General features: G+C 48.3%; 2 protein-coding genes across 5 annotated transcripts in view; both read left to right on the plus strand.

The window, feature by feature from the left end:
• Arfip1 (ADP ribosylation factor interacting protein 1) overlaps positions 1 to 3,509 on the plus strand; it is a 63,077-nt gene extending 59,568 nt beyond the window's left edge. For all 4 annotated transcript variants that reach the window (XM_041659268.1, XM_041659269.1, XM_041659267.1 and 1 more), the window contains one exon: positions 1,735 to 3,509. In XM_041659268.1, coding sequence (XP_041515202.1) covers positions 1,735 to 1,890 — 156 coding nt within the window. In that variant the 3' untranslated portion in view covers positions 1,891 to 3,509. The remainder of the gene's footprint in view (positions 1 to 1,734) is intronic.
• Positions 3,510 to 18,087: 14,578 nt separating this feature from the next.
• The window catches only part of Fhdc1 (FH2 domain containing 1), a 38,141-nt gene continuing 30,637 nt past the window's right edge, over positions 18,088 to 25,591 (plus strand). The window contains exons 1-2 of the mRNA XM_041658879.1: positions 18,088 to 18,132; positions 23,760 to 24,397. Coding sequence (XP_041514813.1) covers positions 23,897 to 24,397 — 501 coding nt within the window. The 5' untranslated portion in view covers positions 18,088 to 18,132; positions 23,760 to 23,896. The remainder of the gene's footprint in view (positions 18,133 to 23,759; positions 24,398 to 25,591) is intronic.

The following is a 25,591-nucleotide window of genomic DNA, read 5'->3' on the forward strand; positions in this document are numbered from 1 at the left end:
TGTGGCTGTGTGGATTCCGTTTCACTGTGGGATGGGAGGTGTTTTAGGCACAACAGATGCCCAGTCAGAGCTTGTGAGCTGCCATCTCTTCTCCAGTGTCTGCCTGTGTTCCGGTGTCGCCTCCTCCAAGGCTAGGGAAAGAAGCTGTCGTTAGGACACTGTGGCTTCCATGGAAATCTGCAGGTGTGGCTCCCTTTCCCTGGTGCCGTGGGTGCCGTGGGTGCCGCGCTCTGCATTGAATTGATTTCATGTTCTTCCTGTCTTCTCTTTCACTGGAAATTATTAGGAGTTAAATTTCAAGTCAAGAAACACTTGTGGCCCAAACAACATTAAAGTGACCAGTTAAAGAAACTGGACTTTCACAATCAAATCACATCAGCCCGTTATTGCTATATAATTCAATTCGCAATAGAAATGCAAGAGCATAGGCCAAGTAGTGCTTTTAATAGCATAGCAAGGTGGAGAGCTACTCTGAGCCCTTGGTGGTCATGGTTAGACAGCCCTAGGAAGAGCCTGCATGTTTCCCTTCCAGTTTCTTCATAGAACACAGGGTTCCTGAAATTCGTGCATGTTGCATGTATCAGTCGCTCGTTTCTTTCTGTTGAACATTACTCCTTTTTATGGGAATACCCCAATTCATCTCATTCCTATTGGTTGATTGAGTTTTTTTGACTTTGGAGCTATCACAAGTGAATCAACCCCTGACTCTAATTCTAGCCCAGCCTGGCCCTGAGCGTCAGTGTGAGTCTTCTGTGTGCACCTATGTTTTCATTCCCTCACGTAAATACCTAGGCGTGGATTAGCTGGATTACAGGTTGATCGTATGTTTAACTGTTGAGAGACTGATGAACATCTCCGCTTCACAGATGCAGACTGGAGAAGTTTAGTCATTTTCATCTTTACCAGTGGGGTCACGGTGTGGGACTAATGTAGATTTTCCTAGTAGCAGGATATGGGGCATTTTTCATGAGCTCATGTAGCCTTATATTCCTTGGTAAAATATCTATTCAATCTTTTGCCTATTGAATGTGGGGGTGTTAACATCTCACTGAATTCTTTATATGTTCTGTAATTAAGCTCTTTTTGTGTTTACCTTTCATCTTCATAAAAGGGATAGGTGTGTGTGTATGTGTGCGTATGTGTGTATGTGTGTCTGTGTGTGTATGTGTGTGTCTGTATGTGTGTATGTGTCTGTATGTGTGTGTGTGTCTGTATGTGTGTGTATGTGTATGTGTGTATGTATGTATGTGTCTGTATGTGTGTCTGTGTGTGTATGCGTGTCTGTGTGTGTATGTGTGTGTCTGTATGTGTGTATGTGTCTGTGTGTGTGTATGTATGTATGTGTGTGTGTATGTGTGTGTATGTATGTATGTGTCTGTATGTATGTGTCTGTGTGTATATGTGTGTGTCTGTATGTGTGTATGTGTCTGTGTGTGTGTATGTATGTATGTGTATGTGTGTGTATGTATGTGTCTGTATGTGTGTGTCTGTGTGTATGTGTGTCTGTGTGTGTATGCGTGTCTGTGTGTGTATGCGTGTCTGTGTGTGTATGTGTGTCTGTATGTGTGTGTGTCTATGTATGTGTATGTGTGTCTGTATGTGTGTGTCTGTGTGTATGCGTGTCTGTGTGTGTATGTGTGTGTATGTGTGTCTGTGTGTGTATGTGTGGTAAGTCTCACTGCGTGGTCTGCTGCCTTGCTCTAACGCTTGCCTGTCGCCCCGCCCTGTCCGCAGGTGAAGGTGTTGCGCAATCAGCTGGTCCTTTTCCACAGTGCTGTTGCTGCCTACTTTGCGGGGAATCAGAAGCAGCTTGAACTGACCCTTAAGCAGTTCCACGTCAAGTTGAAAACCCCTGGAGTGGACGCCCCGTCCTGGCTTGAAGAGCAGTAAACTCACCCGGAAAGGAGCGAGCAGGGTGTTGTTAAACAGCTGATAGCCTAGGCAGAATGGAGTGGTGTTGGGGAGCGGTGAGGGAACACCGTTGCAGTGACTCTTGCACGGATAGCTTTTATTTTCCCCTTTTCATACCCTAACAATTGAGCTGTTAAATCCGAACAGAAGGTAGGTGATTTTTATGTAAACATGATTACATAATTTCTATAATTCTAAACACAATAATTTTCCTTTTTTGAGAAATCCTTTTTGTATTGTGAAGGTTGGTGGCTATTTCTATAATTTGAAATATTTAATATAGATTTGCACTGATAAGATAAAAATTCAAGGCTTTTGGTCCTAGAAACGAGGACCAGCTGTAATTTTTCAAAGGAGGTTTACATGATTTGTATCAAAGTCAGATATTTTATATATGAATATATCCAACATCTTTGAGAAGTTCATGTTTGTGTATTAAAGAAAGAAAGCTATTTTGCAGAGTAAGTTATATTGCGTCCTGCAGCGTCCACAGAAGGGATCGCTCGAATGAATGATTGATTGGCTCATAGATTGTGGTAGACACCTTTTAAAAATTGATCTGCACCACTATAACTTGGTTAGGTGTTTTTAAAGACCTGGGAATCACACTGTCATAATTTCTATGACGTGTTTTAACTTAGGAATTTGACAGTTGTGTTAGCAATTTTGATTTATTATGAAACCTACTTAAGGGAGGTGGATTTTTTTATTTTGTTTTCTACATGTGGACATAGGAATGGAAACCCTTAGTGGTTCTAGAGTAGTGATTTGTAGGTTAGAGAGCAGTTCGGGGTAAATTCCGCTGTGATAGAAGAGAATTTCCAGACCATGTTCCTTGACTTCCATGTATGACTACAGTTAAGCCTTAAATCACAGATACGTGCCTTCTCAGACGCAGGAATCTTGTCCAACCTTGTACAGAAACCATGGGGAAACCCTACGGAGAGCGTGTGATGTGTCTGTTCTTTGGAGAGGAGCACAGTAGGTGCTGGGATTCTTGGTCCTCATGAAACCACACTTGGGGTGCGGTTGGTGAAACCAACTTGGAGTCTTTTGTTTCTCTTAACTCCTTTTGAAGAATGGGGCTGGGGGGAGTTTTTCCCACCTGGGTAATGAAGAGATTGTGCGGAGGCCATAGGAGGGGAGGCCAGCACTGTTTTATAGTGCAGTCCGCCTGTCCACTGTGGGGGCTTCCTCGGTGAGGTAATCTTGTTTAAATGTAAAGTTCCTTTGATTTTGTCGTACATATAAATGAGCATTTGGAGAGCTATCACTTTATCTATTCATTTCTATTGTGTTGAAATGAAGTACTTAAAATGACTGTTATACGTGACCTTTGTAGCCTGTACAATGTGTTGTACATGTCCAGATGCCTCTTTGCTGGCCTTTTATTAATATGTCTATTTGGAGTGTTTAATACAGTGTAATGTGATTATAAGTCATGACCCTGTTTTAAATCATTCCCTCCTGTATTTGTACTCTGAAAGAGCCTTATTTTATTCTTCAAGCAGAGTAGCTACTTGTGATGGTTATTCACACTCTCCAGAGCGTGCCTCTGGTGTGAATTTTGTATTCTTATTAAAGTTTCTTCTGCATTATCTTATTGCCCTGATCTCATAAATTTTAAACAGAAGTAACTATTTGGAGCTTCAGAAATATACCTTTTTTTTCCTGAGATTCAAAGAGAAATGGTGCTTCTTTTACTTAATTTGTTATGGTCTATGAGTCATTCTTTCTTCTCAATCTGCATCTCTCTGAGCTGAACATGTCCAGTCTCACCACAGTTCAACAGCTGTAGCAAAAAAAAACAAAAAAAAAAAAAACAACACCATCATGGGTTAATGATTTGTTTTTTTAGGAAATGTAAAAATAACAGTGATTTCTGAGTAGTGGGCACATGTGCAAAAGAAGTAAGTGTAGCCTAGGACCTGTTTCTAGAGGAGAACACGGGCCCTCGGGGTGCGTACACACTTTAAAGATGGTTCTGTGTGGCTGCTGTCTAGAAACAGATAAAGGATAAACAAGATCTGAGGAGTTTTGGTGCATGGTACCTCGGGACAGTGAGGGATGGCTTTTCTCACATTAAAATAGAAATATTCATGGAAAACATACACTGAAGGAAACGGTTTGCCAAACTCTGCTGCAGGCCAGCTAGCCAATGAGCTCTGCCCGATTCTCTTGTCTCCGCTTCCCGTCTCAGGCTGAGTGCTGAGGTTGCCAGTGACGTTGTCCTGGGCCTGTGCCGCCGTCCAGCCCCTGTTCTCTTAAATAGAATCTAAGAGGGATCTCAGACCTGCAGAAGCAGTGTGGTTAAGATCGTGAGGTTCCATTCCATCCCCCATGGGCAAACCACGTTGGTAGCACCTTGTACAGCTGTCTGTCTTTTCTTCCTCCCTCCCTCTCTTCTCTCCTAACATTTATTCATGACAAAAATTCCATCAAATTTCTTACTGAAAATCTGTAGATGAACTTATAATAATGTCGAATCTAGCACTTTATGTTTTACATCGTACATAATAAAAGATTGTGTCTTTAGCAATGCTATTCTACATCAGCACAAGTCAGTATATACAGTGCGGCACTGCCAAGAAAGAGATAAAGGCCACACTGAGAGCAAATGAAGAAGTAAAACATTATCTGCTCCAGACGCACCATTGTCTGCCTAGGAAATCCCACAGAAAGCACCAGAACCCTCCTGAGCAAGATAAGGAGTTCTGCTGTCTTGCAGGATACCGTGTTTTCCGTCTCATACATCACCCACGACATTAGGGGTTTCTGAACTATCTCCCATAGTGCTGCAAAAATCTGGACACGTCAAAAATAAAAGTAAAAATAAAAATCTGGGCACGTATACTGAAAACTGCTAAATTGTTGGGAGAGAATGAATGAGCTCTAAGTCAGTAGAGAGATACGGTAGTGGTTTGAAAGTCAGCAGTGATAGACCATCCTGCTGTGTTTCTTTAACTGTTTCTACTCTCCAACTTCCTCACCCTTCCACTGGAGATGGATGGGGATACAAATCAGCCATTTATTGATGAATCGTGACATGGAATTTAAGACGGTTCTTTGGTATGACGGTTTTCCAGGTTGTTGAAGATAGGTACAGATTGACGTGATGGGACGACTCTGCCTGCTCATTTTTAGCGGGAGAGAGTCAAATATCCAGTGCTGCAGGGTGGCAGCATCATTTCAGAGCTGATCGGCATTTGCATTTTCTAATCGCTCACGCCAAGAATGCAGCTTTGTATAGGCATGCGGTATAAAATGGCTGGAGTATGTTTAGGGACATTTCAGAAACTGTGGGAGGTTCTGTCCTAATAATCTCAAGCCAAAATCCACCTAATGCTGCTTTGTATGAAACTAAACAGAAGTTTCATTTTATTTATTATTTTTACTTTGTGGAGTTTGGGGGTGGGGCTCCTGAGGTCCTCCCTGACCTTGAACTTGCTGTGTAGTCTAGGATGGCTTTGAGCCCCCTGCTTCTGCTTCTCCAGTGGAGGGATTGTCGGCAGGCCCAGCATCAGACAGCATTTAAATGGTTCGTTTTAGATTTAGTTATTTAGTGATACGGGTGTTTTGCCTACATGTGTATATGTACACTGTGTGTGTGCCTGGTGGCCCCAGAGTCCAGGAAGGGGCATGCCCTCCCTGGCACCAGAGTCAGGAATGGTGACGAGCCATCATGTAGGTGCTGGGAACCAAACCTCAGGGTGAGCAGCAAGTCTGTTTTCACCACGGAGCCGTCTCTCACAACAGCTGTTCTGAAAGGCAGACTTTCTAACCCAGTGCAGCCTAGGGCAGAGGAGAGGGCTCACCTGGGAAAGGTGAGTGCCGCCACACCGATGCGTCGGTGTCAACGTTGCTGCTCAGGTGGTGGAAGGAGACCATTGCAAGTTGTTCTTGGCTTCCACACACAGGCCTGCCCAGGTGTGTACAAACATAGGGAGGGAGGGACGGACCGACGGAGGGACGGACGGAGGGAGGCCGGAGAGATAGCAGGTAAGAGTACTTGCTGCTCTGCCAGAAAACCTAAATTTGGTTCCCAGCACCCATGTCGGGAACTTGTAAACTGCCTATGATGCTATTTTTAGGGGATCCAACCCCCTTTTTTGGCCTTCAAGGAAACCCACATAAATGTAACATACTCTGATACCTTCAAAAATAAAATATAAATAATTGATTGCCCTTTTTAAAATTACACATTTTTATGTTGACCTAGGGTTTTCCGGGTGTGAATAAGCTGCTTTTTGATCAAAGAGCCAGTTAATTTCGCATTAGCTCAGAAGTTTCCCAGGGTTAGGAGATGTTATTAAACAGAAAACGCAAACAACTTTCACTAAATTCTGTTCTCACTTGAAGGTTTCCTGCTCCGCAGGTTTTCTTGAACAAATGGTTCTTCGTGATGGACTGTCAGGTGGTCCTCCCAGATGTCCCAGAAGCCAAGGGTTATGTACAATCAGGAAGAGCATGTGGAAAGAGGAGGCTAGCCACACAGGGAGAGGAAACTAGGCCCAGTTCGAGTCCTAACACCGTAGTTCTCAATTCACCGATTGCTGTCAGAGCCAGGAATTGGGGTGACAGATGGGAAACTGTCCAGGGAAACTACAAGCACCTCAAATTTCTAGTTGGCCCCAAACATGCTTTTCAGGAAACAGTCTTCTGTTAAAGACTTAAGCTTAAACTCATTCAAACAACCTTTCTACAGCTGTGGTTCAGCCAGGAATTAACGAGTCACAAGAAAGGTCTAAGAGGAGTTAGATACCATTTAGGGGTCTGCAGAGATGCTGTCAGGAAAGCGTTCTGTGCACGCGTGAGGTCCCGGGTTCAAATCCTCAGCTCCCACATACAAGCCAGGCATGGAGCCCTGTATCTGTAACATCAGTGCTGGGGGAATGGAGACAGGGAGGTCCCAGGAGCTCGCCGGCCAACCAGTCTAGGTGACTCAGTGAGTTCCAGGTTCAGGGAAAGAACCTCTCGAAGGCTTATGTGGGGAGTTACGAAGGAAGTTGTCAGACATCCTTCTCTACCACACACACACACACACACAGTTCAAAACTAATTTGCTGCTTTTAAGGTTGACTCTCTGTGACAGGCTTACAGCTCTGCTTCTGGCTTGGTGTGCACACGTGTTTGTATAAATCTTGTCAGAGTGAAATGTGGGCCTAGCCAGTGTAGACAGAAACAGACAAGTGAGCCCTGTCATGTTCTCTTGGAGCTCTGGTGTCTGAAGTGGCTGCCGAAGGAACTATAGGCTCACTGTGGAGGCAAAAACCAAAAAAAAAAACAGAACAAAAGCCTCTTTGCTTGTTCATGTAGGGTCGGCATGCAGTGAGATAGGGAAAGAGGCAAATGGTTCTGTTGAGCTTCTTAAAAAAGATCTGAAATACTGGAGTTTTTGGAATAAGGAATAAAATAAGAGAAATATATGCTACCTCACCTGATTTTTTTTTGTACATTGACTTATTTTTGTGCATGAACACATCCGCACTCCAGCATGCGCGAAGGGCAGCGGACGGCTTGCAGGCGCCAGTTCTTCAGTCATTTGGTTCCAGGGATCCAAATCAAGCCCTCAGGCTTAGCAGCAAATGCCTTCACCTGCCAAGCCCTGTAGACAGCTTACTTCTCCACGTTCATCCTCCCTCTAATGACCTCTGACTACGTTAGGAAGCTCTCTAGAGACTGGGATGGGTAATTATAACTTTCCTGGAGCAATATGTACTTACTAGGCTAGACACTGACCTCCTGAGGAAGGCGTGCATGCACGCAGTTTTGTTTACCTTGTACTTGGTTTGCAGTCCACAGACAGCTGAATAAAACGGGAGAACAGCTGAAGACGTCGAGTGTGTTTGGTCCTGGGAGAGGTTTTGCATTGGGTTTTTAGCTCTGCCACTATAGGGGAGAACGCTTTAGATGTGTGCCCACGAGCTTTGAAAGGCTAACTGCAGCACGCCGGTGCATGACCATATGTGGGGAAAATGGAAAAAAATTCTTTTTTTCTTGATGTTTTGAGACGGAGCCTCACTATGTGTCCCTGCCTGGCCTGGAACTCGAGAAATCACCACCGTCTGCCTCCTGAGTGCTGAACTGAATGGCATGCACACCCGTGAGTGGCAGGAAAAGGTTTCTTAAATATGACAAAATGCTACTGGAGAGACGGGTAGGATATATATGTGGTTTAAACTCTTTAAGTGTGGATTTGATTTAGAAATGCAGGAGGATTCCTTCTCCCACTATGGTGGCAATGAGCCTTGTTCTTTTAAATATAGTCCATGAGACTCCTTGCTCCACGCATAAAGATTCTAGAACCCGCACCGCCCACCCCAGCGTGTGAAGAGCGGAGCTGAGAGCAGCATCGTCACGCAAAGGCGCAGAATTCCCTATGCGAGGTATTTCCCCTCGTTTCTCCTCAGCTCAGACTAGCTATTTGAAAGCTCAGGGGAATTAGGCCCAAGACGAAACTAACTTTATTTTAGCTCAGTTAGGATGATTCTTCTGTCTCAGTTTTGTGCTCTTTGCTCGGGAGCAAACATGTAGTATAGCGCTTTTCTACACTAACGTTCTAGTTGCTTAAAATTTAGCTATAATAATTTGCTTAAAACTGATTTTACAACTAAAAGGGTAATTTTTGAGGTAGCCAGATTTTACCTAATTCACACTAATAAACTAATAAAGCAACCTAACTCTATAAAGATAAATGTGTGCATTCCCACAGGTCTCCTCTTCCGCCCGTCCACCCCCATCCACACACACACACATATACACACGTACACACACTGGCTAAGCTTGGAAACATGCTCCAGATCCAAATGTCCTAGCTGGCTCCTACTTGTAAGAGGAGTCACAGAAGCCCAGGCAGTGTTTGAGCACAGAGGTCTAACCATGGCAATGGTTACCATAGAACCAGTGCCTATCACAGGCACAGTAAGTGGCTGAGCTTAAACAGTCAGGAGTATTTGCTGACCTTCATCCCCTGGCCCCACTAACACCCTGACGAGGACTCAAGGGTTCCTGAATTGATGCCAGCCAGCTCTCCTGGGAGGACAGACTCTCATTCATTGTTTAGGTTTCCTGTGCGGGGGTCTTAAAAAATAAAAATAAAAAACAGTCCAAGGGTCTGTAGTATGGCTTGGTGACGTGCGTGACTGGTTTGATAGACTCACCACCACCTAAACGCCTTGCCCCCCAAAGGAGCAGCTTTCCCTCAGGATGTTTAGTTAGCGTTTTCCTCCTGGCAAGCCAGCTGTCGGATGAGAGAAGTGAGTTAGAAACTGCAAATGAACACCTAGTGATATGACAAAAGAAAGCAAGCCCTGGCGCACAGAGATGGTGCCTGAACTCACAAGGGGAGGCAGAGGGCAGCCTTAGCGCCTCGCAGAGGGCTCCGGTCCTAACTTGCCCCTTTGTCCTCTTAAAACAAAACCACAGTGACATAATAGGAGGCTATTGTGCTGCATTGGGGTTTTCAGGACTTGAGAGTCGCCATTAGTGCCCACGAGCAGAGCAATGAGAACCGGCCTTTTTGTCCCCTCAACACAAGTCAGACTTCCTTACTGCCGACCTCCTGAGTGACCTTGGTTTATTCCAGGAAGAACTCTGCCCAGTCAGTTCTTTGAGCTTATTTTTTACTGTGACTTTCTGCTCGGTGGTAGTGAATTGGGTTCACCCGACTAAGGAAGCATTCATGATCATTAATTTGCTGACATTTCATTATTACAATATTTTCCTCCTAGGTTGTCCTCTTTGCAGCTGGCCACAGGGCTTGTGGAAGCAGTTTAGCCCTGAGCCGTGAAGAGCCAGACAGCTGTCTTCCCAAGGGCACACTTCGTCTCCCTTCAGTTGATGTCGGGAGTCCTCTCCTCTCTTGGGTGTAACTTTAAAACGCTAGATGGTCCACGTGAAATGCCCTGGTCCTTGGTCTCCATCGCTCTCCTTCCCACGTTCTATGAGAGAGAGCGCGCACGCACGAGAGAGCAAGAGCCAGTGTTGTTTCTCGGTCCACCGTGGGCTGCCGGCTCTGGGTCGAGCACCAGCATGTCTTCTGAAACGTTAACCAGCCCGTGCAAGCCTACATTCGTTCAGTACACCATAAAATATTACGATGGCTGACTGTTGCCTTCATGTTTTTATATCCTGCTTCAAAGAGCCTGCATCTGTCCGATGGTTGCCTCCCTACTGTCGAGGCCCGTGGAAGACAGGAACTGGTCTGAGCATTCGTAGCTTTCCCTGTGGCTTGTGTGTCAAAACACAGCATCCTCGGTAAAAAGGATTCCTATTCCTGGGCCTCTCGCCTTGAGCGGCTGAAGGCCCACTGGTGTCGTTGGGTGGTCACAGGAACAGGAAGAGAAAGATCAGTATGGAGAACATACTGTTTGTGATTTAATTTAGAAGCAGTTAGCTAACCAGATAGGAAGTCGCAGTTCTGTACTTGTGGATGCTGGGGTGGCATGTATTTTGCTATTAGCACCGTGATCTGTGAACACAGTCCCATCCATGCTGCCCCAGTAAAGCTTACATCAGTCAATCTTGGAGCACAATATTCTCTTTGTAGGCTTTCAGGCTTAAGACCCACCCCCCCACTACAGTCAGTCCTATAGATAATGCTTGCAGGGTTGGTCTCCTTCTATCCAGTGTAGTTGTCACCACAGATTCCAGCTAGGGAGCTCTCAAGGACAACACAGACAGACACTTCTTCCCAGTGTTCCCAGAGAAAGAATGCAGAAGTGAGACCAGGCAAAAATATTGGTACATTTATTACAGAGTCTAGGTACACACGAGGGAGAGTGGGCTTCTGGGAGAGTCACCCTCTTCCTGGGAATTTGGATAGCTCACTTCAGGGGCAAACTTTAATGGAAGGGTTCTGGCTGTTTTATGGTAGGGTAATCCAGGACTCCCCTGTCTAGCCTTTAGCAGGAGTTTCACATGGCGTGGTGTCGGATACACAGTGATAGCACGCAACAGGAGTATGGAAGTGTCTTTAGAACAGAGCATAGCGACTGTCTTGAGCGATGCTGGGCACACTGGTTTGGGGCGGTCTTGTGCCCGCTGTGTGAGCGGTCACATAATGGCCACCATGCAGACTGCCTCTTCTCCCTCTGCCCAGCCCAGCTTCCTTCGCACTAGGGTCTGGTTGGCAGGTGAAGCGGCAGAATCAGCTCATCCTCGTAGGTTCCCAGGGAGGTGGTGTGAGGAGATTGAGCTGTTTGTGACCTGATCTTGGCTTTCATCTAGAGGCCAACCCGAGCACTGCCATCCTTCAGAAGGAACAGAAACTGACCAGTAGCCACCCCGTTGTTGAAGTATAAATGCAGGCACACAGAGATCACCCAGGAAGACCAGAGACTCTACAAATGGCTCTCTGGACCTTGAAAACAGTTCTGAAAGATGAGTCCTTTATCACAGCACAGTGCAGCAGAAACTGGCTTTCATGACAGCAGACACATCCAAAAACACCTAGGATTTATAAATAAAGTCCCTGTTGTTCTCAACAGCTTTGGCCGAAAGTGTGTGATTTTGTTGAAAGCCTAGAATCTAGACTCTAGACGCTAATAAAAACTGTGAGGTGAATCAGAATCCCCTCAGCTCCAGCCTCCCTCGATGCCCAATCCCTGCTCCAGCTGTCTGACTTGTCCCGATGCATCTACCCCACCTCTGCATACAACAAAGGACCCTGAGCCATCGGGTTGTTCTGTAGCCCCTGGACTGTGAGCATGGAGACCCCAGGGTCCCCGTTCCCCATGGGCTCCTTTAGGTCAGGCCGAGTTATGCCCAGTAAGCAAACAGCCGCCTCAGAAACTGATGTTCTTGCAGACAGAAGCCATGGAGCTTAGACAAGGACAAAGGGAAACGGCCTGTCCTCATGGTGGGGAATGGGGGGCAGAGATGGAGATGTGTGGGCGCCGACCCTTGTCCTCTGCTGTCTTTAGACTCTTTAAGCTGTATGTGTTTGGGATCCCCAATTAAGAATTCACAGTAGTTTGCTGTTTTCCCAGGAAGAGAAACTGACGTGTGTGTGTGTGTGTGTGTGTGTGTGTGTGTGTGTGTGTGTTTGGATGTGCGTGTGTTGCCATTTCAGCATAAATATAAAACTAATTCCATATCATAGTGTCGAATGTCTCTTATAGGTATGTTTGCCCTGGATCCACTGCCCTCCCTCTCTTGTCAGAAAGACACCCAGAATAAGGGTGTGCATCAATCACCCCACAGGAAGCATGGCTGAAGTGTGTTGGGGCACTGGGGTTTAGAAGCTCTGCAGCATTTCAAGCCTCTCCGCTGTAGCCGAGGCCTGAGAAAGCAACAGTGGAGTCCGTTGTACAAATGCCGCTTGCCCTGTTATCTCGTACACAGTGTGATGGCTGTTGATTGTATGCACACAGAAATTGATTGTGTGCACAAAATGGTACATGGAAGAAATTTGGGAATGTGAGGACATGTTTTCCATCATCACTCTGAGATACTGATTGTCAAGTATTTAGGACTCCCTTCAGAAGGAAGCCAGTAAGTTAGAAACTTAGCTTTAACACCAACAAACCCAGCTCCCTTTCAGCCTGAGCTTGACCTGGCCCAGGGAACTGTGTCAATACGAGCTAATTACAATGTTGACCATTTCGTCAGTTTTCTCTCTGTACCCAGTGTCAGGCTAAACTCGACCAGTAGCTCCAGCAGCGAAGTCCATTTGAGAAGTGTTAGGATTCTGGTTGGTGCCTAGGCTGCGTGGAGCCTTGGGGTCCATTCCAAACACTGCCAAAAGCAAGCTAAAACAAAAGGCAGATTATTATGGGCTGGTCTTATTTGCTATCGTCGCCTAAGTATGATTATTAAACCTGCTTATTAAAAACAGAGACTGACTACAAAAGCATTGTCTCCCAAGCTGTTTCACCAAAGTATACCCTTGATTCCCAGGGGCATAAAGAGACTTTTTAAAAGTTACTAAATCAATAAGCGATCCTTTCTCCTACCTCTACCTCACTTCAAAATGTTCACATAGCATTACACACACACACATGTTCTGTTGCTGATTCCTTGGTTTGTTTGGGAACTGCTTATACTGTGAGAGTTACAGCTTCAAATTACTCTATTTGTTCTTCTAGCTTCTTGAAAGGGTAAACAGTTCGAAAAGTTAAAGCCAGTAGCAAAATAAACCTGCAGGCAAACACTCTAACTTCTTTCTTATCCAGGCCCACTGGCTTGTTTGGAGAGGTGGATAAGAAAAGTGCTGTGCTGTACTGTGCTGTGCCATGTCTTACTGTGCCTTGCTGTGCCTTGCTGTGCTGTGCTGTGCTGTGCTGTGCTGTGCCGTGCTGTGCTGTGCTGTGCTGTGCCGTGCTGTGCTACACTGTGCTGTGCTGTGCCGTGCTGTGCCTTGCTGTGCTGTGCTGTGCCGTGCTGTGCCGTGCTGTGCCTTGCTGTTCTGTGCCGTGCTGTGCCGTGCTGTGCCTTGCTGTGCTGTGCTGTGCCGTGCTGTGCCGTGCCGTGCTGTGCCGTGCTGTGCCTTGCTGTGCTGTGCTGTGCTGTGCCGTGCTGTGCTGTACTGTGCTGTGCCATGTCTTACTGTGCCTTGCTGTGCCTTGCCGTGCTGTGCTGTGCTGTGCTGTGCCGTGTGTGCCTTGCTGTGCTGTGCTGTGCTGTACTGGGGGTAAACTAAAACAATAGGAATGGGCGAAGGCTTTCTGAGCACATCCAACCTGTAACAATACTATCACTTTCTCCTTTTTTCTCTTCCTCTGTCCTCACCATCCCGAACTCTCACACACTCCTGAGGGGAGAAAATGGGCTCCATAGGCAGGTAGGGACAAGGGTCCTCAGATATCTGTTACCTCAGTCCTGTGTTGGGTAAGAGTTGTTTTTAATCTCTTGACCCTTATCTCAGACAAAGCACCACTTACTGACAGGTACCTGCACAATAACAAGGGAGACATCGTTGACGCTGCCATGGATATGAACCTGGAGAAAGCTCTTTCTGTGTAGTGCATTGGCAAGTCGTTACTTAGCGTCTGACACACCAGAGTTCTACCCTCTTAATGACCACAGCCCAGCCAACGTTTCCCAAATTTAAAGACGACTTACTATTTAAAGTCTGTAACCTGAGGAAATAAGATGGCATTTGGTAGTTCGGAAAAGCGTTAGAGCAAGTGGAGCCTGGCTCAGTGGCTAAAGACACTTGGAGCCAAGCCTGTGACTCAGTGTTCAATCCCTAGGCCCCAGGCCATAGAAGGAGAAAAGCGACTGATGTCGTCCTTGACCATCAGAGGCACACCGAGGCACGTGCACATTCACACCCACAAAATAAACATGCGGAATAACAATGGGGGACCTCACAAGTTGTTTGGACGATTATCGGAATATGGCATTTGCATTTTGCCTTTAAGATCTTCAAATCAAGTTTGCATTCAGACTGACAGCCACAACCTGCAGGTTCTATTTGTTGTGAGATTTCCACCCTCCCGAGGAAACAGTGTGCCCGTCTTCAAGTCTCTCGCTTATCTGCCAGTCTGTCTAACTACAGAATTGGCCATTTGTTCCTTTGGGCGGTTTCGGCTCCTAAGAGGCAGAGCTACTACAGCCTGTAATCTGAACAAGTGACCCCATCAGGCATATCTTTTAGGAAGAATAAGATGAAAAGGTTTAGGTAATACCAGGTGGTGGCGGCACACGCCTTTAATTCCAGCACTCAGGAGGCAGAGGCAGGTGTTTGTGAGTTCGAGGCCAGCCTGATCTACAGAGCTACTTTCAGGACAGCTAGGGCTATTACATAGAGAAACCCTGTCTTGAAAAACCAAAAGAAAAAAAGAGAAAGAAAGAAAAAAGGAAATAAAGAATAAAAAGAGAAGGTTGAGCTAAGCAAACCTCAGTCTGTATCATAAAAATGGGAGAAGCCATGTGGGAGGAGCGAGGGAAAGGGGGACTTAAAATCAGCTTGCTGCTTCAAATGCATGCCTGGGGCGCTGACTTCAGTGTATCCAAGGACCTGTGGAATCAGCACACAGGCTAAATTGACTCCTTTAGCAAATAATTCTGCTTTTTAATGATGAGATATGCTTTAGAATGTATGCCGAAATTGAGTCATGCCGATTTGAACATTTTGTTCAGTCAGTGATTCCTAATGACAGATTAAATACAATCTCTCTATGAAAGAAAAAAAAAAAAAAACAAGCTGAGAGCATCTCAGAAGTCAAAGCCAGAAGGGAGAAAATGCATTCAGTGACAGGCATGTAACTTTAGAACTTTCTGGAAGGACCACTTTGGAAGAGGGCAGAGTAAGCTGCACAGAGAACAAGGAATATCCCAGAGGATGTTCTGCTGGTCCTGGGGGATGCCCATGCCATGCTAAGTAACTAGATGCTGGCCACAGTACCCTCCATTCCATGTCGAGGGGCAGCGGCAGCAGCTACCTCTCAGCCACAAACCTGGTGACTTCAGGCACCCTGCTTTAGGAGCCTTCTGAGCTTTCCCCGCAGGCCGGCACATTTTCCCAGCATAGATGGAACAAAGCCCTTTGCTGGTCACAGCAAGCCTAGGGCATGCGTGCATGTGTGTGGCGGACAGTATATGAACGTGTTGCCTCCCTCGCCTGGAGAGCTGTGCCCCTTCCAGCTCCATCAGACCATCTACTGTGCAGAAGAACAGCAAGTGGAAATAAACAAGACCTGTCCATGCAGGGGCCTCACACCGAGCTGCTTCCAGGAAAGGGAAGCCCAAATGGCAGGAGATGCAGGGTGCCACTGCCTTGTCAGACTGAAGGTCACATCTGCGTACACATGACTCTACAGGAGGTTAGAGACAGATATGGGAAGCTGTGAGGTGGACCTGCACACACAGCAACTGGCAACAGTTTCTGGGTGAGTGGGCAGATTTGGTGAGAAGACGGGGAAGAATTCTGAGCTTCAGGACATAGGTGTCCGGTTATACCTCTCTGGGGTGGAAAACAAAGCAGAAGATTGATAGTAAGACCTGGGGTGCCCCACACATGGTGGGCAGCAGATGGACAGACAGTCTTACTCAGAGTTAGCATGGTGGCCGTGGGCCTAAGGCAAAGAACCAAGGCTGGCACTTTAGCCTCCTCAGCCCGCTGTCAGGAAAAGGAATGAGGGGAGAGTGTTGCTTTTAAGGGGAAGGTGAACTGACTTCCAGGCATTGAATCGGGACTGTGACACCACCACCAGTCGGATGTGGATTTAAGTCCCTGGTATAACTGGAGGCGATCGGCTCTCGTTTCCCTGGGCCCTTCCCAAGGATGGGAGCCTAAGGCCATGGTTATTCATATTTTATTGCTTTTCTTTCCAGAAGGCGTCCAGAGTAAAGTCAGAAATGATTCCCATGGGATTATAATGGACAATGGGAGATCAAGGGTAGTAAGAGCCTTGTGACTGTACTCAGAGGAGAAGAAGGGTCACCAGGGAGGGCTAGAGAGGCCCATGGGTCAGAGCGGAGCTGGAGATTAAAGGCCAAAGGGAGGAGGAAGGGCCACTGGGCTTGACGCCTCTGAAGTGGCTTTTTCCTTCTTTTCTCATCTCACCGTGTTGTATCTAAGGCTCAAAATATCCCCTTGCCTCAGCTTCTGGAGTAGCTGGTCCACAGGCAGCAGAAAGGGACTGCTCTGAGAGCCAGCTCTCTCGCTACAGTGAAGGAAGGAATTGGTCTGGCTGCCTAAAGAAGGGGAAAGAGGACTGGCCTGGTGACCCACGCAGATTGAGTTGGAGGACAGCCTGGGCTACAGAGAGAGTTTAAGGACAGCCAGGGCTACATAGATTCTGTCTCAATAATAATAATAATAATAATAATAATAATAATAATAATAATAACAATAATAATAATAAATAGTAAAATTAGGGGGAAAAGGGAAAAGACTCTGTCTTGCAGCTCACACTTAACACTTGCTACTCTTTGACCTGGGAAGCAATCAATATTCATTTGGATTGACATGAGCTCCCAGCCCAAGACCGGCATTGATATTTTCAGTGTTTGTGGGTGGACGTGTTGAATCGGGAACTATATTAATGGCCAAAACTCATCAAGAAGGCCAAGAAAAAGGCAGGCACCGTTTGGGGGTCTAGATAGTGGAACGATTGGAACTAGTACTTTCTCTTTTCCTATGCAAGGCTCGCGGTAGGAGGCGAGGAATTATGTCACGGAGTCCAGGAGCTGGGGACCTGGTGGAATCAGCTGGAAGTCGTCCGTCCTCAGAGCTTGGGAAAGCGCTGTTCGGTTATCTGGGCGCACCCAGAAAAGGGCAGGATGACTTCATTCCCCGCAGAGGGCGCCTCCCGCCCCAGCAGCTGAGGTGCCAGCAGCCGGTTTATCCAGGATAAGTTTTCTTTGACTACTCAACTTCTCTCTGCCTGGCGTAGTCGCAAGTCACTTTGGAAAAAAAAAAAATGCGGTTAGACTGACTTCCCTGTTTCCTTCAACGAGTGGGCGGACTCTTCCCAGTTCGCAGACAGAGCTCCTTCATTCAGCCAGGTCTGCCATACTTTTTTTTTCTTTAATAAATCTGAAAAGTTTGTTACCATCATTGAGAAAAGAGAAAATAAAGGAAAGGGAGGGGAGGGAGAGGAAAACAATTTGGCGTGCAGCACAGAGGACCTGGCCGTCAGAATGCTCTGGACCGCCAGGGAGCTCCCCTAGCGCTACCCATTTCTCCGGGGAGAAACTATTGTGGAGCTGAGCGTTCTGGCGCGCGGAGGTCTGTGTGTGTGTGAAGAAGGTGCGTGCGTGCCTACGAATGAGTGCGGGGTGTTCATGCGTGAGCGCAGGGGAGGGTGTCCAGGAGACTGCCGCAGAGGTTTCTTTGTGGAAAGCGGTGACCTGCTCGGTAGCGAACGGGGCGCCTCCCCCTCGCTCCCTTGTTCCACTAGGACCGCAGGGCTCATCTTCGCCCTGCAGCAATTTCCATCTCCCTCTGTGGTTGTCCGCGCGCCGGGGGCTTCAGGTGCCAGGAGCTGCGTGCTGGGCAGCGGCTTTCGAGTCTCAGGAGCCCGGAGCTGGCTAGGGCGAGCACGGTGTCGGGTGGTAGGGGGAGCGAGGGAGGCAGCTGAGCAGGAAAGGGCGTGCTGCCCTTTGCGGCCGGCTCCCGGAGCAGCCGGGTAGGCAGCATTGTTACCTGCAGCGGCCCCGCCCCTCCGCGCCGCCCTGCCCCCTCGCGGTCCCTGGCCTGCAGTCCTGCGGAGAGTCGGCGGCGCCGGGACAGCGGGCGGAGGCTGCGCGGGCGCCGGGAGCGCGGGCGCGGTGAGTACGGGACTGGAGCCGGAGCCCGAGCCGCGAGGCTAGGTTAGGGGATGCCGGGCAGAGCGGGAGCACGGGGAGGATGCGGGGAAGAGGGAGCTCTGCACCCCACTCCGGGGACCTGGTCCGTGAGCTCAAGGCCCTGTGCCCCGAGGCACACACGCGCCGGGCTGACCCCGAGCTCGGTGAGTCGCTGTCCGCGGGTGGGATCTCTGGGGTTAGGATAGCGAGGGTCGCGCAGGTCCAGGAGCCCTCTCAGCGAGGAGTCGCCCCTACCACCGTGGTGTGGGGCTTCCCACGCCTGCACACCTCTCTGGAAGTTCACATCCGAAGTGGAGCCGGCGCTTGTGGAAGTGTGGGGAAGAAGCGGCGGGTTGGCTGTCACCCCCGGTCCCTGCGCGTGCCAGGGTCTCAGCCACCAACCCGAGTCCCCTTTTTGCGTTTCTGTCGCGGGCTCTTCCCTTCTCTCTTGGTGTAGAGCCGCAGTGCGGCCGTGAGCCCGTTTCCTCGGAGCCCGCGCCGGGGACCACACGGTGTCGCCGCAGCGGTAGTCCAAGCGGCTGGCGGCCACGGGTTCTCGAACCCTGGACTCCACAGAGAGCTGGGCGCCCGAAGCCGGCGGGGACCCCGGGGACAGGGAGAGCCATCCCGGGTCCGGTCGGGTCGGGTCGGGTCGGGGCGGCACCGGGAAAGTCCGTAGGGGTTGCGCAGCTGGCGCGGACATTCCAGTGGCCTCTAAGCGATCCGGGACTGGGGCGTCCCGGGCCCTCCGGGAGACATAGGGTCGAACCCTTCTCGGGAGGGCTGTTCCCACTGTCCTAGTCGCGGAGCCTGCGCGGCGCGTGTGGGCGTCTCTCCGCCTCGACGCTCGTCTTCCCAGCCCAGATAAGGCGGCCTCTGGGCCAGCGCGACCCGGGACGGCCCACCCTGAGCCCTCCTGCTGTCCCGGGATCCTAGGCTGCGAGGCTGCTGGACGCTGGTGGCCTTCGGGGATACTGGCTAAGAACAGTAGGAGCCGGCGAAACCGGGGGGGGGGGGGGGGGGGGGCTTTTGGTGAGTGGATCCGCGGTACTAGGGACCAAAAAAAGTGGTGGGCAAAGACTTGGGAGATAAATGTTTTCATTCTGATTGGAAAGAAATGGTGCCCTGGCTGCTTCCTCCCCTCTCTGGTCGGAGACTTTCTTAAAGACCTGAAGCGAGTGTTTAAAGAAATTCTGCCTTAATTTGGGCCCTCCGCAGACGCTCTATCTAGTCCCCAGTTGTCTTTCTGGAGCTTCTGTCTCTCCAGGAGCATCCATTGGCACTCCCGTGCCTATTCTTCCTAGTTTGGGGACTGGGAGAGAAGAAACCGAAAATGTGCATTCAGAAACAGGCACCTCCCGCAGCTGTGAATGTTTGTTTATATGATGTGACAGATTAAACCTGCCATCATGGGTTCTTGCTGCCGCTGAAGTGTCAAGCCAGCCTGTGTTGCTCGGAAACTCACAGTCTGTCTTAACCAAGAAAAGGCTTGAAAAGACAGGTCGGGGTGGAGGCGTGTTCCTTAAGGGATGAGAAGAAAGAAGGGAACATTCCCCACCCCTGATCCCCCTCTTCCCGTCTAAGGATATGGTGTAGCTCAGCCTTTGCCTGTCCTCAATTCATCAGCTGCACGGCCTGCCCTTCCAACCCAGGTCTCATCTGTGACATGCGGGGATGCAAGAGGAAAGCCATCTGGCTCCGCGTCACTTTTTATTATTGTGGAACAGAGCGGTGCCGGCCCTCCTTTAAGAAAGCCCTGGGTAGCAGTTAAGCAAGAGCCAGACAACACTTTTAGGAACTCTTAGGGACATTCTTACTCAAGCCCTGTGTGCTGGCTGATTCTACGCTCAGGTGAAATGCTGAAATCCAAGTTAGAAGATGCTCAACTGAGCAGCATCCTCTCCAGAGGGAGGGACAGCAACCCCACCTCTGAGGGACTATGGTTATCACTCAGAGGACTCGAAGATGGGTTCTGTCTTCAGAGAGTCTGTGACAGCCCTTCATTCAACAGCCTCCTCCCTGCTGCTGAGGTCCCCCTGTTGGGGAGATGTTAAAGACAAGCCTGCCTCTGTTTGTCTTGGGGAGAGTGATGGGATACTTGATGATTCCCAGACAGAACCCGGGCTGACCCATTGTCCCTGGTGCCGACTGCCAACTGCGAGAAGCAGGCAAGGGGGTGTCATCTGTCAGGATGTCGGCATCACCTGCATTTCTCCCAGCGTCCTTGAGAGTGTGCAGTGTCATCTCTACTGTGGACAGTGCAATAGAATATTTTTTGTGCCTCCTCTATTTTAACACCACACCACATGACCGGAAGGAGTTAGAATGGTATCTGTGCCCTCCTTTTCCTGTCACCTCTTTAACATTGGAAATCCTGCCCAGTGGGAGCAGGGATGCAGAATTGAAGTAGCGGGGAATAAAAGCATTTGCATGTAACTAATCATTGCCAGTGAGCTGACTCACTGGACGCTGTTGGGGAGCTAAGATGTTTGAATGTGGTGGGGGTTGCCAGATAAAAGGACCAGGGACAGTTGATACATTTTCCTTTGTTAAAGTAGCATTCTTCTCTCAGGGTGGGAAGCAGTTACAGAATTGTATCAATGTGCAGTTCCTGTGTGTTACTTTGTAACTATTGCAAGTTTTTATCTGGTACTTGGTGGTGCACAGGACAGTACTCAAAAGTCTTAGTCCTTTGGGGGCTATATGTCAGAAGATTAATGACGTCACACCACCTTTGAATATCCAACCTCTTCACTTAGTGTTTCTACATATGCACTGAGGGCTTTAATCCCATACCTTTAAGTCTATTTAGCTGATACAGAATGAAGTATTACTTCCCAAGTCAGACAATATATTATTTACCCCCTCCTCAACTCCCTCCACCTCCCAGTGCTGGGGATCCAATTCAGGGCCCTGGGTTAGGGGACTTGCCCAGCATGCATGCAGCTTCCGTGTTCAGTCTCCAGCACTTGGGCGGGGGTGGCATGAGATGATGTATCAATACATCGGTATATATGGAAGCAGAAGTGAACTGGAGAGTTTGCAGCTTCTTCAAGGGTTATTCCATGCACAGACAGTGTATGAAATATGTAAGAATGAACTGCCAGAAGTACCTGCACAGTCTTGAAGGAAGAGGAGTTCAAATGTGACTATAAACTGTAATTGACAGTGAGTCACGATCGCTTTCGGGGTGCCAACTGTGAAGACAGCCTAGTTATGCCCCTGATGATAATTATGAAAACCCCTTCTAAAAGCCAGTTCCATGGCTAGCGAACCAGAAGTCAGCTTAGATACATACTTACAACATTACTTAGACAGTACCCAGTGGTGATAGCTGAATACACTGTTACCACTGAACCAGAAGTCAGCTTAGATACATACTTACAATGTTACTTAGATAGTACCCAGTGGTGACAACTGAATACACTGTTACCACTGAATTGTACACAGGATATCATTTTTACAGTATCAAATTAACACTTGGGAATGTCACTTTCTATTCAGTACTTATATTGCCAGGGCCTGAACACATCCTTAGCGTGTGGGTTGAATGCCCAGCTCTAAAGTAAATAAGAAAGGATTATAAGCCAGCAGCTGATGGAGGACTGCCTGGCTGGCATGCAAAAGGGCCCGGCTCCTTCCTCAGCATCACAAATAAAATAAATAAACAAACTTCAGACAGTTAAATGTTTCGTAAGTGTATTTGTTGTGTAGGAGAGATGAACAACTTAACGTGTAGCCACTGAATATTAAGAGGGGAAATCTCACTATTTACAACCATTGATAGCAAAGTGAAGCTGTTACATAAGTTTCTAGCAGCCAGGACTTTGGCATTTCATCCATAAACCCAAGATGTGGTGGTTTTTTTCAGATTTATTATTTTAACTACATGTATATGTGCGTATAAGTGTGTCATTGCATGAATGCATGCATGCGTATGTATATGAGTGCATGTATGTGTATGTATGTGCATGTATATGTGTACTTGAGTACAGGTGCCTCTACAGGCCCAAGTGTCAGATCCCCTGGAGCTGGAGTCACATGACAGGGGTGTACAGTTGTTGGGCAGTAGCCTAGAGAGGTTGAGAATGAATTAGTTGGTGAAGTAGCCTAGAGAGGTTGAGAATGAATTAGTTGGTGAAGGTTTTGTTGGTAGGAGGTTGTGCTGGGTGGTGTTCACTCTTAACCACTGAGCCATCTATCCAGAGCCCTCCCCAGACGTGTAGCAAAGATAAAGGGAAACTGCGCACATAAACAATTATTAGAAATAGTTAACTACATTCCTGAGTTAGCACATTTTTCTTACACAAGCTGGGGGAAAAGGTATTCTCCTATTTCACAGATCAAAAATGCTGAAACATAGGTGAGGTCATCCCCCGCCTCTGCTCAGACTGCAGCTCTGAGAAGTTGAGGAGCTGGGCTCTGAGGAGAAAATGTTCCCAGACTCCATTCCTGCTCCCCAGGAAGTCCTGCCTATTACATGTGGTAGTATGTATAATGTTTCATAATGTCTGAATTAGCGATATCAGATGGTTTCCTTCTGTGTAACCCAGCGCTGTGGGATCCACGTGTGTCTGCAAGTCGAGGCTCTAACCATGATGACCTAAGTGGATAATTATAGCCGGGAAAGTCATGTAAAAAGCTCCTTCCTCAGATTTTCACCCCTTCTCCTCCTTATGAGAAATGTAGTTATTTTAACCCTGTTTTGAATTGGGTTAGAAACAACCATACATATAAAGCCAAAACCAAACATCTGTAGGTCCAAGCAAATCCAGGTCTCCAAGATAAGTGAGTTGTGTGGAGAGGGGCTAGATACATGGTGAACTTGGTAGGGGCAGTGTGTCCAGGTGCATTGCCTCTCTGTAATAGTGTCACAGTTGTGCAAAAGGCGGGTGACCCATTTAGGGTCTCTGAAGAGTGACTTCTCTAGACTCTAAGGTGACAGCATTTGAAGGGGTGATGGGAGTCATTGAATTACTGTAATTTTACAGAGGAGAAAATGGAGGTTTAGTGAGGTGATGCAATATGCCTGGCACCCTTGTCTCTAGTTGGGGATCCGCATCACCCTGTGGAGCAGGAACAGGGTGACCCTGGCTCCAGGGAAACAAACTGGGTCATTATTGTCTTCTCTAAGTGCCCCACCTGCTCCCTTCAACATGGAAGATGCCTTTTGACCCAGTGGTTGGAGAAAACGTGTCCAGACTGGAAAGAGGCAGGGTCACTAAGTAAGCACCTAACGCTTCAGCAATTTGGGCAGTTTCCCCAAGGGCTGGGATAGATCATCCAAGAGAAGAAGGCACCTCTTGGTAAACAAGTCGTTTATTCATAAAGGGAATACTCCTGATCGTATGGCAGGCACTATTACGTACATGCTTCATTGATTAATGGGAGATTTCCAAATTGGTTTTATTGCTGATTCCTTGGCAGTTTTTCCGAGTAGCAAACAAAATGTGGTTTGGACTTAGAAAAATACAAGTTTGTTCCAGTGTTCCTCGAGATATTCTCTTGACCTGAAGACCTACCCATGTGGGCCACCTGGTACCTGAAGGGAAAAAGCTGGCGAGAAAGCCATTGCCAGCACTGACTTTGAATTTGCTCCGTCTTCGCAGGTCTGGAAGCTGACATGAGGCACAATTGCCCTCTCTTTTGGCAGCAGACTCGTGGGCCCAGAAGTACAACCCGAGTTTGATGTTTGTGTCTGCTTCTCCAAGGTCAAGGAATTAGCTCCTTAGAAGGCAACAGTACTATGCATGTTATGAATTGTGTCTCCCTGGCCAACGATAAAGAAAATGGGACTCTTGCCACGGCAGCTGCATTCATGACTGGGCAGACATCACCCTCTGCATCTCCTCCACCTCCTCCTCCACCACCTCCACCTCCACCTTGCCCACATTCAGGGGAGGCCTTCTCCCCCTCCCCACCTCCTCCTCTTCCACCCCCACTTCCTGGGGGACCTCTCATCCCCCCTCCTCCTCCTCCCGGACTACCCCCGGTTGCTCACGTGAATGGCTACAGCTCCCTGGGTAAGAAGAAACGGATGCGAAGCTTTTTCTGGAAAACCATTCCAGAAGAGCAAGTGCGTGGCAAGACCAACATCTGGACCTTAGCAGCCAAGCAGCAGCGCCACTACCAGATCGACAAGAAGACCATCGAGGAGCTTTTCGGGCAGCAAGAAGACACCTCCAAGGCTTCTCTCCCCAGGAGAGGAGGATCTTTAAATTCATCCTTCAGGGATGCCCGGGAAGAGGTGAGAGAATGGGAGGATGGGAGGGGGCAGGGGCCTTGCTGTTCTGTGTGGGAGTTGCGTGTTTCTGATAATTTGGGAGATCTCCCTGAGAGCATGCGAGCGAGATGCGCTGGAAACTGCAGGAAAGTGTAGGGAGTGCGCGTGCGTGGGATCCTCCCAGGCATCCCCATGGACTGTGACCTCATACAGAGAACATATGTGTTGGGCTGCTGGGCTCTGGCCTCGTAGCACCACCCTGTTGCTAGCGAACGTGGTGCAGTTTTCTCTGGGAGAGACGTTCAGCTGGAGCCTAGAGTTTGGGGTCTCCCCTGGGGTGGAAGGCTGAGCTGCCGGAGCTCAGCTCTCTGGGATGAGCTGGGGCCATCCGGGGTCAAATGCCCTGTGATAAGCGGCCTTGGGAGTCCTTCCTTCCCATCCGTGTGCCCTCAGCAATGTGTTCGGAGATGGCCTCCCTGTCTCAGATCTCCGAATTCAGTTATGGCCTTTGTGGAGACGGGTTTCTAAAGAGCCAAGCTTCAAGCTATTTTGAGACAGATTTTTTTTTTTTTAATGAAGCATGTTTTCAGTTAACACTAAATGTGTTATTGTGAAGGGGGAAACAGCCGTTAGGTTACCAAACACATATACAACTAAATATAAGTCCCTTGCTTTAAATGTGTTGTAAAGGAGCAGAGAAAATAGGTCATCGATGGAGTCGCCTAGATAAGAAAGTGGGAGGGGCCTGGGGCAAAGCATCACTCCCTGCGTTATTGAGTTCTTGAGCCAACACTGCTGACCTCTTTCCCTTCCTGGCTTAGGAACATGTTAACTCCCTCCACCAGGTCCTGAGTGTCTTTTAAGCTGGTTGTACGATCCCCCTGAAGTTGCTGCGAGCATTCTTATCAGATACAGGGAGCCCAGGGACCAGGGTTATTGTGTCTCATAAACTATGAAGTGCATTGGACAAGTGGGTCACCAGAGGCCGTGGTGTCACCAGTACCAATCACAAGCTTTTCTGTCTGTCCTTCCATTGGTCAGCTGCCCTTTCAGTAGCAGAAGGGACTCAAAAGTCATTTCCTTAGTGCCCCGGCCTTGGCCCCGCTCCAGCAGAGGTTCCTGATTGCACAGCCGGTCACGTCTCACCCTTGTCTCCCAGTTCTCCCCACTGAGGTGACTGGACGTGTGTGTGTGTGTGTGTGTGTGTGTGTGTGTGTG

This window comes from Microtus oregoni, unplaced genomic scaffold (genome assembly GCF_018167655.1).
Source record: "Microtus oregoni isolate MIOR12 unplaced genomic scaffold, Mior012 000010F_ref0000083, whole genome shotgun sequence".
Taxonomy (NCBI): Eukaryota; Metazoa; Chordata; class Mammalia; order Rodentia; family Cricetidae; genus Microtus; species Microtus oregoni.